Source organism: Bombus vosnesenskii, unplaced genomic scaffold, assembly GCF_011952255.1.
Source record: "Bombus vosnesenskii isolate JDL3184/JDL3185 unplaced genomic scaffold, Bvos_JDL3184-5_v1.1 scf7180000013309, whole genome shotgun sequence".
In the NCBI taxonomy this organism is placed as follows: domain Eukaryota; kingdom Metazoa; phylum Arthropoda; class Insecta; order Hymenoptera; family Apidae; genus Bombus; species Bombus vosnesenskii.
The window spans coordinates 1881925-1896134 of record NW_022882958.1 but is presented as its reverse complement, the minus strand read 5'-3'; the positions used below and the strand labels follow the sequence as shown (position 1 = coordinate 1896134).

Here is a 14210-nt window from a genome sequence, read left to right as displayed (position 1 = left end):
AAACAATGCAACTTGTCTTAAAAGGAAAACTTTTTCCATCAAAGTAAAAATCAATACGTTCTTTGCAAATGTACGAATTTATTGTTTCGCAAGAACGCGATGTTTTTGCTGTTTCGTGACAACTTGGATCGCTTTATATCCGTAATGAAAATTGATTCGAAAATCGTGTCTCTACATGTTGTACTTTGAAAGAAATAGGACACGGTTGTCTTAGGAATATTATCGAACCAGTAAACTAATATATAACTTAATATCTCGCGTATCTTACCATTAATATTTGTTATTTAGTGACGTGAGATTTAACTAAAAATCAATTTGCAAGGCATGTTGCCGGTAAATGCAAGGAATATTCCTAAAGTAATACTACGTAAAAAATGTGCCACATTTTTAGATACGAAATTTTTTAATTTTTCTTCTATACGAATATTGAAAAACCGAGATTTCTCATCGAACGAACGACATTGCATCGTGAGATATTTTATCCGCAGACGCAAAGAAGTTACACTCGAATTTTTTTAATTATCGACCAACTTTAAAGCTAAAATAAAGAGGCACGATAGCGTGTTCTTTTATTTCTCATGGAGTATGAAACGACTTTTTCGATCGGTTACAAAGAGTCCGATTCTCTTATCAAAAGAGGAAAACGTAGCAAGAGTCGAAGGATACGCCGCACCGCCCACACGATTCAGTTGCTCATCGCCCGGGATGTCAGAAACGTACAGTTAATTAAACGCTCGTGTTCAACGTCGGTTCCTGTCTCGCGTGAATCATGAAACGTCTGCTACATGCACTTTTCATTTTTAATCTATTGGCAAACGTCGTAACGGAGCGGGCCAATTGTCGAATCATCAACAAATGGCAAGATAAGAGAGTCACGTTGATCTGCACGGGACTCACGAACTTAACGGTATTGAAGGAAGGGTATAGCAATAGTACGTCCATCACGATTTCAGATTCGAGAATATATAATATACCAGGGTAAGAAAAGGTCATACTTCGGAACTACAAAAGTCATATTTCAGTCGAAATTGTTCGAGTTTTAGACATTTAATAATCTGAAAAATGTATATTTCTATTTTATCGAAACAGAGATATTCTGGACTCAGATAGAATCTATAAATATATGTAGTTACAATCGCTTTAGAAACTGCGAAAGTTTAGGTCAATTTATTACAAACTGTTTATTCAACAGATGCTATTCTTCTTTATAATTGGACAGTATAGATATAAGATTTTACAACGATAGGTTTTCCTACATGATTATATCCTGACGTTATTAGGTCATTTCACAACAAATGTCGTTTCCTATTTTTCTTCAGATAAACGCGCGTACCATGTTTCGCTGATATGTTTGTAGGAATTTCTCCTTGTGTTTCTTAAACAATATCCTCTTGATGGTTTTTGATACGAGTCCGAAGCAATTAGATCGGCTTTTTCGTATTAAAAGAAGTTATAAAATGAGTGTCAGCGAAAACAATTTGCGGCCTTGTATGCTATACAAATTTAAAAAGACAGTAAAATTAAACATACTGTTAGAAACATTGGTAAAGTGTACTTTCAAAAAATCAGGATGATCATCGGTGATTAAAAATAAACGTAAGTATTAATTTTTTTCACCGAAAAAATGTCGCTTAATACAGTCCAAAAAACGACATTATTTATGAGATGACCTAATATTTCATTGAAAATATTGAGTATGAAATTTGTAACTAGTTGATAGAGTTGTAACTAGTTGATAGAGACTATTGAACATTAGAGTCGTTACGATGTCAGCTTCCTAACAAGTACGTATTTGATAACATGAAAACCAGACAGAAGATAATGACGACAAAGAAACTCTGATGAAACGTGTCGTTTGTTTATAGATACAGTTTTGAAAGATTTGGCGCGAGCCTCGTAACTTTGGATCTACACGGGTCAGACATACAGACTATAAGTCCTGCTGCGTTCGGAAATCTCACCAAACTAGAGAACTTGCTACTGTGGGGTAACAAGTTGACCACCGTAAACTACGAATGGTTCCTGAACATGAATGTATACAGTTTAAAAACTCTAGACGTGTCGTTCAACAATATCTCTATGATCTATGATATGGTATTCACAATGCTTCCCAATTTGGAGAACTTCTATTTCGATTACAATAAAATAGAAATCATCAACTTTCAAATGTTCGACTACTTGAGAAACCTTAAAAATGTAAAGTTTGAGAAGAACCCGTGGTTCTGGGGGTAAGTAATTCTGGAACTTTATCGTTTGCGGCTTCTAGTTTAAATGAGTTACGGAAAAATATAAGAGGCAGTCGGCTCTTCTTCGATCTCACTGTCAAGCGTATTCTTAAAAGCTGTGCTACTTATGTAGATACAACTTAAAATAATTAATGGATAATTGATCGACGTGATACAAAATGTGATATTTAAAAGCAAATTCCTTAAATCCTTATCTGTATTTCAATAGTAGAAACTTGTGGTTTTCCATTTCAAGATTTTCGTATAAATACTATGCTAGAACTCTTTCGTAGTATTGTAAAACTATTTTTTTTTACAATGTATATGTACATGTGAAAATATTGATATTTTACACACGAGACGTACTACATTCCAACGTGTATCTATAAGGAATAAATTATTTTAAAGCAGTTAATTTGTTTTATAATATATAGATATCGTGCACATTTAACATGGAAGTTTGAAACTATGAATGTGAATTATGGTAAAGATTGGGACGAATGGGAATGGATGAACGCCGCCATCAAAGAGTGCTCCCAAAATGGCCACGGAGTAATACCGCAAGATACAGTTCTCGATTGCATCGTTGAAAACTTACTGAATTACACGTACAAACTGTCTTCTACAGAACAGCAAGACACCAAATGTATCAGGGAAGCCCAACAGTTGGTACGCTGTATGAGACCTAAAAATATTACTGGGAATACGGACAACGAGACTGCGAGAAGAATACTTGAAGATTACACAGCAATTCTACCGACAATGTTCAGATCAAACGTTTTATTTAAACCACCGCAAATTAGAATTCCTTAAATCTATGAAAAACTTAATTAAATCTCAAAATACATATATCTATATGTTTCTTCTAAACGTATATGTAAGTTATATCAAAGTAATGAGAAGTTAGGTACGAGTAAAAAATCTATTTGAGTGCTCGATGTACCTACTTTCTTGTGTATCTTAACCCTAATAAAATTATTCAAAATTGTAGTTTACGTGAATTACTGTAAGCTGCTTGTAATGTGAAGATTTTTTGTTACTAAAATTGTAGTTAAATGGATTACAATTAAAATTACATGGCATAATGTCCCGTAAACATGGTAATAATATGTAAACCCATTTTCGAATGATAAAAAAAAATGCATTCTTTTTATGTAAGAAATATTTAATTAGCATGCAGGTGTCATCCAATTATAACAATATATAGGCTAGAAGGTCCACGATTGGAAGTTCCAATTTCACATTCAGAAACGGTTGGATATTTAAAGCAAATGATATCTAAACTTTTGGATGAGAGAGATCAAAATTGGAAACCGGAGAGAATGAGGTTATGGCTTCGAGGACTTTACATGGAGGATAATCATATGATTTCTGATTATAAATTAAGTTCTACAGATCGAATAACGCTGCTTCTTAATAATTGTTAATATAAATTTTTGAGTTAGGTAAACGCGTTCATGGTTTTTTCGCTTTTTAATATGTTTAAGGAAAAGGATCGTAAACAGACGATTAAACGTGTCCGTTTATTTGAACGTTTATGTAGATACAATTTTGTGAATTGATTGTGGAAACAACTAAACATAATACATCATTATCATTACTAATGCTTCTGTACAATTTTAAAAATAAAAAAATTATTACGTTAAATCTGAAAATCGAACCAATTAATATATAATTTTATTGATTTTCACAGATTATTATCACATATTCGATTAACTTTTTAACGAGCAGTACGTATATTGTTTAACTCGTACCGGCAGAGTAAAATTAACTTAATATGTATTTAAACTATATATTTAACGTAGAGAACCTGCAGTTGCTAGATTTTCTAAATTCAATCCTCTAGTAGATTACTTTAAAAAAAATATGCTTATTGTTCAACTTCATTTGTGATAGGTATTACAATTAAAATTTTCACAACATTTCACGGTATTTTAAACGATCATTAAAAATGCGCTTTATATCATAATTGAATAAAACTGTAAATATACTCCGATCGATCTTTTTGTACAAATATATTTTGAAAATTTGGTTAAAATTCATTTCAATTGTAAAAATTTACCGTTAAAATCTCAATTTTGTGTCAGAAATGCAAAAGTTAATTTACATTTGGAATATTTCTTTAATACTTTTGTCATCATGCTTTTGGATCTCTACGTTATAAATAATATCAATGATCTTTGCATGTTTCACTATAAAAATCATTCAACGAAAGTAATTTTTTTAATTATAATGTATTTCCCTATTCCAGCTGACTGCCGACCCAACCGCAGGATTAATGCCTAGCTTTTGTTCCATGCAATAGTGCTCATTTTCCCGTAGCACTGTTTGAAAACAGACAAAAAATATTCATAAATCATAGCTACATACTTACCACCGTCTCTCTTTCACTAATGTTTTACAAGCTTCCAAAATATTCGTTAAATAAAATTCGTTAGATTATTGTTAATTAATTATTGATGTAATATCCATGTTACTTGTTTCTAAGTCGAGTTACGAAACAAAGAAATACAGAAATAAATTTTCATATATCCGAAACTTCGAGAAGAATGGAGACATCAAGATAAAGAATTATACGAAACGTGAAATTGATATCAGTTACATTCGTGGAGAACGTATCATGTATTGAATTACGTTCAATGAATTCGAACGCGAAAACTAGCTGGATATATATGTTATTTTTAGAAAATATTTTTATTTCATATACTCACCGAGATCCTGGAACATAGAAGCTATGAGTTGATACATCTTTGTGCATGCAGCAACAATAGCGTTTTGCTTCGTTGGCATTGATTCTCCGTGATATTCGAACAGAGTAAGGGCTTGTCTAACAATAGTTATCTAAGAAAATGAAAGAAAAGGAAACAAACAATAAATAATCAGAAACTAAAAAAAAATATGTTGAGAAAATAAAAACAAATATAAATGAATATAATCATATACACTTACTTTACACATAAAAGTGGACCCATTCGCTACGCGCAAACAGTTAAAGTAACAAGTACCGCCAAACTTTTCTCTAATGAAGTTTTGTAAAGCAGTTGTGTGTATTGAGGTTATATCGAGTATATTGTTGGCGTTCATGTCCACGATATTCTTATGATCAGACTTTTTCACTGATGCGCGTTTAACGTAACTTGCTTCGAGATTACGTGAGTTTGCATTTGCTAAAGCTTCGTTGATACATCGTTGTCTTTCTAAGACTTTCGTGGCTCCGATTGGTTTTGCCCAACGTATTTCCCATCCTTCAGCCTCAGCGACGCCATTATGTCCTATTTTGTTCTTATTTTAATAAAGTGTGTACAACGATTAAAGACGAAATGAAACATGACATGAAATAATAAGCATACTTGTCATAATGTCCATTACACTCTGTGCTGCTTTACGATTTTCATAATGTACAAACGCGAAATGATTAATTTTTTTTAATTTTAAGATAGGAATTTTTGTATTTTTCTGAAAGATATCTCGAATTTTTTGTTGTGGCATGTTCAAAGATAGATTTCGTACAAATAAAGCAGTAACCTATAAATAATAGCAAATGCTATAAATACTTTTTATCTTATATCATTAATATAGAAAATTTATATGTATTTTTCTAATAACATAAGATTCTACATTTTTTTTTTTATTTTTCACACAGCTTAAAATAGCTTACATTTTCCATAACTTCTTCGTCGATAGGATCACCAGGTTCAGGGTCGGCCCAATCAACCGCGATTTCATGGTCCCATAACATGACTCTTCCAGGTATTAACTTTCGTCTTGCCATCGCGGCTGCTCTGTGATCTTTGAATTCGACGAATATGAAACCACGATTCAGCGTCTTGTCATGTGCACTTGGATACAGATAGATATCAATGATGCCCTCAAGAATCTTATTCAACTCTTGCATAAATTCTTCTTTGCATTTGTTCTTGGGTACACCACCGAAGAACAATCGACAATTATCAACCGATTTAACGACGCCGATACGATGTCCATGTCTGATTTCGTAACCGTCAAGTTTTGCGCACGCGCTTCTTGCTATTTTTGAATTTTCAAACAAGGCGAATGCATATCCGCGAGTTGATCCAGAAAAATCGAGCATCAATCGTAATTCAATCAAACGACCGACTGTTTCCAGCATCGGCATTAATTCGTCCTCGTAACAATCTCGCGGAAGACGGCCAAGAAAAATTTCAGCACCTTTCACGCGTTGCTTCTCGCCACGAATGATTTCTGGAGCAGTTAAACGGCGTTGTCCATTTTCTTGCACCAATTCGTATTTCGTTCTTTGCAACATTTCCAGCAATCTGATCGTCAACTGGCACTCTCCCACAGCATTCTCCCGCGTGTTCTTAGTTATATCCATTATGACGCAAAATAAAGTACTTTTATCACGAATTTATGCACAACGAAAACAACGATCTAAATAAGCGGACTGTCGACAACTAACTGATCCTCCTAAGCTTTTTTCCTTATCCCCTTCTTTCTTCTGCTTACCCCCACAACCATACAGAATTCGTAGATATACTCATGTGAAACGTTATTCCTCAAATGGACCAATCGCAGTGATCGATGTGTCACTGCCAATACAGCTATATGTTCTCAGGTAAAGGAAGATAACGAAGCATCTATAGTTGACTCGGGTAGAAAATGTAGGTACAGATATATATCTCAGGAGAGAGAACACGCATCCTATATTATATTTCATATTGTCTATAAACTATAGTGTTAAACAAGTAAATAGGTTAGCTGTAGATTTACTACTTGCTTACTATGGAATTACTATGGTAATTAGCATTATGGAAATATGAATGTAATTCTGACCTCTAAAAAACATAAGAATTATAAGTAAATAATTATAATAGAAAAGTCATTGACTGTGACAATGATAACTTGGTAACAGTTATCTATTTCTGTATATATGAACTTCCGAAAATATTTGTTGCAATTTATATAAGCAGTATCGGAAATTATGAGAGGAATTTATTTGTATCAAATAAATTACAAAATTAATTAGCATAGTTGTAGAATATGAATAGAATGAACAAGGACTATTAATTAGGATTCTACCTAATCGGCGGTCTCTGTCCGTTTTATTTTATTATTTTTTTTTATTTGCCTCTCTATTCCAAGTATTTTATTATCTGATTATTAATAAGTACTGAATATTCTTATGTTAATTTGAATATGATTATTTGATTTCAAACATGAGCTCGATTGTTTATTACAAAATAAATTTTATTCCGTTTCTACGTAAATTTATTTCATTTTAATCCTCTCTTTCATTGTTCCATGAAAGGGGTCATCCCTGAACCAATAGTTCTGGGCCTCAAAAACATTAATTCGGTTCTGCTGATCCACCGTCTTCGGACAATACGCCCGCATCATTGCACGCTTGCGCGAAAAGGTCTATATACGGACCTCGTGAATTTAAAAAATTGAACATACGTGGGTTATCAAAAATAGAAGTATTCATGTAAAATTCAAATTGTGAATACTTTAATACATACAATGCGGTATGCAAAATCAAAAGGGGTCCGTGGTGGCAGAAATCAATTTTTTTATAACTGGTAACCATAGTAATAGAAGTTCGTTTCGAGGGAGCCGTGATTTTTATTTAATATTCATATTTTTAAATCTATTTTTTAAAGGAAGTTAAGCATTTTGTGGTTATTATATATTTCTTTCGAAATTAAAGAGATCAGTGTTGCGGAAGTAAAGTTATATGTATAGTTCAGTATACCGAACCGAATATTGCTTTACAAGTTACAGAATTCAGAATAGTGTCAATATCATAATATTCTTTTTTCTTTGTTCTAAACTGGATAAAAGTGTCTTTTACACGGAATGCTGCTAGTAGGATTGCGGATTGATATATAACTTCCTTGTAAGATTCCGCTGTACGGAGATAAATGTCTCGCAGCTTAGATCACGAAATATCTATTTCTTTATGCAGGTTTATGGTCAAATAGAACTCGATGTTCTTGTTAATACCGTGAATTTCGAGATTTATACGTAATGTCGAGTAGCTCATGAGCGGTTCTCATGCGTAGTCATTTCCACGCGCTTTACATTATTTTTATATTAATCGATTAATCTTTGGGAATTGATGCTAAGCTAAAAACTAACTCTCTGCATACTCGAGTCTGCACTATTGAAAATTTCCATAGGGATTTTGGATGATCTAGATTGAATTGCAAATACATGCTCGTTAATAAGTGAATTATTAGCATCCTTCATGGAATGTCGTTGAACATTGCAAGGACATCATGGGATATCGTGCGTTTTTGTTTTAATTAATTATAAGATAGATATACATGTAGATGCAATTAAAGAAATATGTTTTAAAAATAAGTACATGTATAGAATCCAATTTTATCCTACTTTATCCTATTCTATCGTATTCTATTCTATACCTATGAAATTAAAAGTAATAAAAAATAATGAGAATACATAATACATCTGTATAAATACTTACTTATATATATATAATACATAAGAAATATATAAGATATAAATATATAAGATATAAATATATAAGATATATTTAATTATAATTTGTTGACCTAAGATATATATTATTTTATTTCAAACTAAACGTTATCATCTTTTCTATTTTTCAACCAAGTTTATTTAATCAAATGACATTATGACACGCGTGCTAAATTTTTAAACACAGATATCCAGGTTTCGAATTCATAAATTTTGTTCACCCAGATTGTATTAGCTTATGCTTACACCAGTTTAACGTATTATTTCTTTATTTGAAACATAATACCCTCCTATCGAAAATATATCCTTTCCAGGAATTGAACGATTCTTATCGCATAAGTATATATATGTATATGTTCGACTTGCCAGAGAGCCCCAAACACTTTTTACCAACTGAAATTGCTTATGTAAACAGGGACGCGGGGGGCAGTCTAGTGCCGAAAGTCGAAGCGATAGGACACCTTTCAGTATTACTCCGTAACAGGTGTCGATTTGTGTGATAAATATTTTACAATCATTCTTCCACCATTGAAACTTCGTTTAACGAAGGTACATTTTTATTCCATAATTTATTAAAATCTTTTGTAATCTAATATTAGATTATCTTTTTTTCTGTTTATTCCAGTAGCTTTGTTCCAGTATATTAAGCTCGTATATACAGCTTTCAAAAAACAATTTAGGTTTGATTGTTTCATTTTCGTACAATTTGCTCTTTTTATACATTTATTTTAATATTTCTTTTTTGGTGCAGATCGTTGTTTGATTGCGAGGGAAACTTCGAAGTATTAGAGGGATGCTGTGAAATTCGAAAAAATTTGACGAATTGTTTCGTTGTTTCGATCTACATATGTCTTAAATAGTATTCTGTGCAGTTAGAATGAATGTTCTTGATAGATGTTTCTACTTCTTTCGTACTTTTTTAATTTAATTTAATTTAAAGTCGATTGACTTCATTTTATTGTATATGTGTAGTCTCCTTTAAGAGATTGCAGTTAGTTATACATTGTTGCATTTCCCGCGTGAATTTTCTATAGCACTGCCATCTCACGAGTTTTATCAATAATTTTTATTGTTTCTAAAGAAGACGCCATTACAAGTTCAGCCTTTGGCGCGTAATATTATCGTGTTCTTCAAGCAACTGTTTTGCCAAGGAATTCTTAATTTGTTGCGAGGATTTTCGAGTATTTATAAAATGTGATACAGTTTATTGCTAGAAGATATATCTCAGTCTTCGGTAACACAATATAATCTCTAAAATTACATATATTGCATTTAGAATATTCGTTAGTGTTCAATGTAGAGATACATTTTTATAAAATTAGCAAATAAAACTTTAAAATTCTTATTTTTCCCTATTACATTAATAAACTATAAAATTTTGTCCTCAACAATAAATTATATATATACACACATGCACACACTATTTTATCTTTTGTTACAGATATTTCACAACCAATACTTCTACCATAAGGTTTGATGATTCTTCCGAGATGACGGTCTTCATGATGGTTTCTTCTGAGCTACGTTGACATTGTCCACATCGTTCTTCATATGTAACTGTGAGTCGCATGCTTTTTTGTTTCTCCAATCAGTCACTCATGCCGTAGGATGAAAGATCCGAATCGACACAGGAGACTGGTTGTATTACGTAGAATTTTTTACAAGCATAGTGACCGCGGGTATCTAATATATCCGTAAGTGGTAATACATATTTTTATTGTATGTGTTTTATTTATTAGTTCAGGATAGGTCTTCTTGCATATTACATTTTTTATTAGCATGAATAATATTACGTAATGTTAGTAATTGATTGATTAATTATGAATAATCATAAGTGGATTTATACGGATGTAAGTACGCGTATGAATAAAATATGAATGTTTGGATAAATGATAAATGTTAAAATTACTTACTGAATTGATTATTTTGCGACGGAGAAGTTAAATACTGTAGTATCGTGGAAAAATTATTTCGAAAATTCCGATGAGCTACAGATAGAAAACAAATCGCGATGGGCCATATGCTCGTAGCCCTTTAGGGCAATGGGTGACAATACATATTATACATAACTTGTTTGTAAAAGTATTAAAGTCCACTTCCTTCCGGACAAAAATGTATTTTCTGTGTGCAAGAAGAAACTTCGCGGTAGGCAGATTTTGGAATCAAAGCAACAAATTTTGAATATTTTTTCGTGATTTCGAAAATATGCTTTGACGAAGAGATCGCCTTAAATTATTTAACATTAATGTTTACACTGCAGTCTATTATTACATTGCATTGAGTTTTAATGTTTTCTTTCGTAAATAAATTCTTTCTCGTAAATAAGTTCTTTGCCCATTTTTTTTACAATACTAGAATTTCAATAATTTCTTACGCTATTAAATTCTGTAAATTAATGTAGATTCACAATAATTTCAAATATAATGAATAAATAAAAATGCAGGAACAGTAGTCCGTTAGATGCATATAAATCATCTTTTAGATCAGGATTTTCAGGTTTAATCCTTTCCGTACCCATTTCCAGGATCTCATTCGCGTGCCCAGGTGCTACGCTGGTGAAGGAAAGGCAATGGGTACGATGACCATAAATTTAATAATTTATTAGCGACTGACGATAATTGGTGTATCGTGAACGATGTAATTTTCACATTGTGTGTGTGTGGTTAGGCTGTGGAATTGCGTCGTCGTTTCGATTTTTATTAATATTCAAGAAATTCACAAATATAGATAATAATATCCTTTGTTCTACAATAACATTCAAGTAACAATGTAATGGTACCAAATTTCGTACCATTTATTCGAAAGTCGTCACTTCTTTAGAAAATACAATACATATATATCTTTAATTGTAAATTTATTTTTAGTTAAAACTAAAATGTGTATGTACTTGTATCGCACAATGGTCGCTAGCTATCGTCAGTTGATTTCAGGAAAACGGTACGTACATTAGAGTGTGAAAGTTGAATGTCAAACTCGGGTGTCGGAGGCGTCCCGGGACGTTCTCTCTAGTGTAGGCTCTTGCGCCCGGGTGTTATGTGTGAGAACCGTGGAGCGAGTGTGTTGGTGTACTTGTGTTGCCATCTTTTAAATATAGGGTTAGGTAGGATAGGTAGTATACTTTCTGGTGTGTCTGTTAATTATAAGTAGGTAGGGCCGGGCAGGTTGGCACAGTCTCCGGTCGGGTAGGCGCGTTTTCGTGTGACAAACCTGTTTCTGGAAATCTGATTTGAAAAATCGACGGTGAAAATGACACGGGTAGAGCATGCTCTCGTCTCTGGTTTTGGCTATCGATTTTTCAAATTTCGCGGTCACGGTCACGAGTGAGCTCGAAACGAACGTTTATTGCTCGAGCACGCACATGCGACTGGGCAACGATCATAATGATCGTTTGTCGTCTATGTGCACGGGGAATAGCATCCGCGATTTATATTTTTATTTTATCCTTATAAATTTTTTTTTATTTTGCGATTAGAAAGACTCGAGCCTAGGTTTAAGTTTCAGCGGGCATTGCGCCCGAAGAAAGAAGAGGCTACGAGCCGAAGAGGCCCGACAAACTGTCATTGAAGAGGGCAACTATTCATGGCTCTTCATCCTCTGGATCATCCAGAGCATGGAAAGTCATTCGTATTATCATTTTGTCACTATGCTCGTCTTTAGTATTTGTAGTAGTAAAAGTATGTACTTCTCTTCTGGCCGATTTACGATGTCGGCCCTTCGTTACATCGGGCAAATCGTTGTTTTTTCTTAGTGTTGCGAATGATAATACCGGTTTGAATCAGAGTTGCGAGAAAATGGTGACTACGGTTTGTTTGCTGTAGTATTGAAAACTATAATAGATCGTTCTTAGCATTTCTTATTACCAATTATTAGAATTTCTTAAAGTGTTATATCTCTTCTGTTTAAACGTTAATTAATTGTTTACTATTGTGATTTTTAATTATTGCAGATAATTAAAGTAGCTTTTACGATAGTTCAATCAGAAATAGTAATTTTTATTTGATTCAGTTTAAGAATTAGTGTTGCGATATTATTCAATCGCGGCTGTCTTGTTTACTTTTACAATTAGCGTTGCGTTGATGAATAGTCGCGTTTCTTTAATTAGTGTTGCGTTGATAAAACGCGATGCCCAAGCCTCTTTCACTGCGAGTGTGGAAGTATGTTCCCGGTTCCTGGATCATCTGATGCAACTGATATAGTTGTGTTCGATATTACTAAATATTTCTTAATTTGTTGTAATGCTATTGGTATAATTTTTAAATAATTTTATTAACAATTTACTTAATACTTAAATATATTAGTCTGATAGGCATTTAAATTACCCGAGAATAGTTAAAATTGTGTAGAATCGATACGTGATACAATTATTAATTATATAAAAAATAATACGAGCTGATTGGTTGTGATCGCGATTGTAATTAGCTTTATTAAATATGTTTCATTGTTTTCTGTATGAGTAAAGATGGCATAAGTTCTTACCTTCTAGTTTCTTTTTTTTTTTTTAGTAAAATATCATTTCGAAAAGTTTAAACAGTTATTATTAATTTTGTGTTAGGACGAATAAGTATCGCAAGGACATTCATATCGCAATTTTAAGATACCATTCCTTGTATATCGCTTATAATTTCATAGCAAAATTAATTTTATCTCAAACCATGACTAGTGTTGTAATTTTCATCTATGGACGATTAAAAGTTCGTGAATTCAAAGTTAGATAGCGACTTCTGCGTTGCCGCTTTCGGTTTAAGTTGAATATAATTCCTATTTATGCCGTAGCAAATCGTAGAGGGCGTAAAAAACACTCTGATTTTTTGAGGTCGGTATTTCAGGATATTAGGCACAAAATCCCATACACTGTCGGTATCTTGTACTTAATCACTATTAACAGCTTGGGGGATCTCGTGTCACATGTTCTGAAATACCGGCCGGTGAAAAGAAGAGATGTTTTATCGTTAATTAGATACCGTTAAAAAATTGGATTGGAAAAAATTGGATTGGAATTAACACCTTATAAAATATTACTAATTATTAGGTCCAAGTTTATTAAGTTTCATTTTATTTATATATAATAAAAAAAATGTACTATGCAAATAAAATATGTAGAACTAGATAGAAAAAAACGCTTCATTGGAAGATAAGGATATGTCCAAATGCTTTTTGAAGCTATTTTAGCTTTCTTCTATTTATCGTGTAGCATTCATTTAATCGGTTATCAGATCCCATAGGAAGTTTTTGGGTATAGAGTGTAACAGAGTAATGGTTCGTTTTAATTAAATGATTTTATTGGTCAAAATATCTTCTATTATATTCAACAACCTTGCTTTACAATAAGTTCGATAAAAGAATTAGGCAACTGTCCAAATCATATGGAATAAAAAAGTAGTTACATATTAAGTATATTCTGTAATTCATCTGTGATAATAAAATCTTACGCAAATAAAACGTGATAAGGACATAAAATCGAGTTATCAAAATCGGAACTAATAAATTTATTTAGATGGTCCAAAG

General features: G+C 32.5%; 2 protein-coding genes across 2 annotated transcripts; one reads left to right on the top strand and one right to left on the bottom strand.

Annotated features, from left to right (window-relative positions):
• Positions 1–687: 687 nt before the first annotated feature.
• On the top strand, positions 688–3215 carry LOC117234799 (slit homolog 3 protein-like). Its single transcript, XM_033496339.1, has 3 exons — positions 688–978; positions 1866–2228; positions 2660–3215. Exons 1-3 carry the CDS (start codon positions 770–772, stop codon positions 3036–3038), a joined length of 951 nt encoding a protein of 316 aa, XP_033352230.1. The 5' UTR covers positions 688–769; the 3' UTR covers positions 3039–3215.
• A 583-nt stretch (positions 3216–3798) lies between these two features.
• Positions 3799–6579, bottom strand: LOC117234797 (APOBEC1 complementation factor-like). The gene is made up of 5 exons (XM_033496337.1): positions 5884–6579; positions 5576–5750; positions 5175–5497; positions 4937–5066; positions 3799–4549 (listed from the first exon to the last, which is right to left on the bottom strand). Exons 1-5 carry the CDS (start codon positions 6577–6579, stop codon positions 4449–4451), a joined length of 1425 nt encoding a protein of 474 aa, XP_033352228.1. The 3' UTR covers positions 3799–4448.
• Positions 6580–14210: the final 7631 nt, after the last annotated feature.

What these genes read in the sequence shown, in the direction of transcription:
- LOC117234799 (XM_033496339.1), top strand. Translation starts at nt 770, where the DNA reads ATGAAACGTCTGCTACATGCACTTTTCATTTTTAATCTATTGGCAAAC. An exon ending in AGAATATATAATATACCAGG is followed by an intron (nt 979 to 1,865) that starts GTAAGAAAAGGT and finishes GTTTGTTTATAG; the next exon opens with ATACAGTTTTGAAAGATTTG. An exon ending in AAGAACCCGTGGTTCTGGGG is followed by an intron (nt 2,229 to 2,659) that starts GTAAGTAATTCT and finishes TATAATATATAG; the next exon opens with ATATCGTGCACATTTAACAT.
- LOC117234797 (XM_033496337.1), bottom strand. Translation starts at nt 6,579, where the DNA reads ATGGATATAACTAAGAACACGCGGGAGAATGCTGTGGGAGAGTGCCAG. An exon ending in GGTCCACTTTTATGTGTAAA is followed by an intron (nt 5,067 to 5,174) that starts GTAAGTGTATAT and finishes TCATTTTCTTAG; the next exon opens with ATAACTATTGTTAGACAAGC. An exon ending in TTCTATGTTCCAGGATCTCG is followed by an intron (nt 4,550 to 4,936) that starts GTGAGTATATGA and finishes GTTTTCAAACAG; the next exon opens with TGCTACGGGAAAATGAGCAC.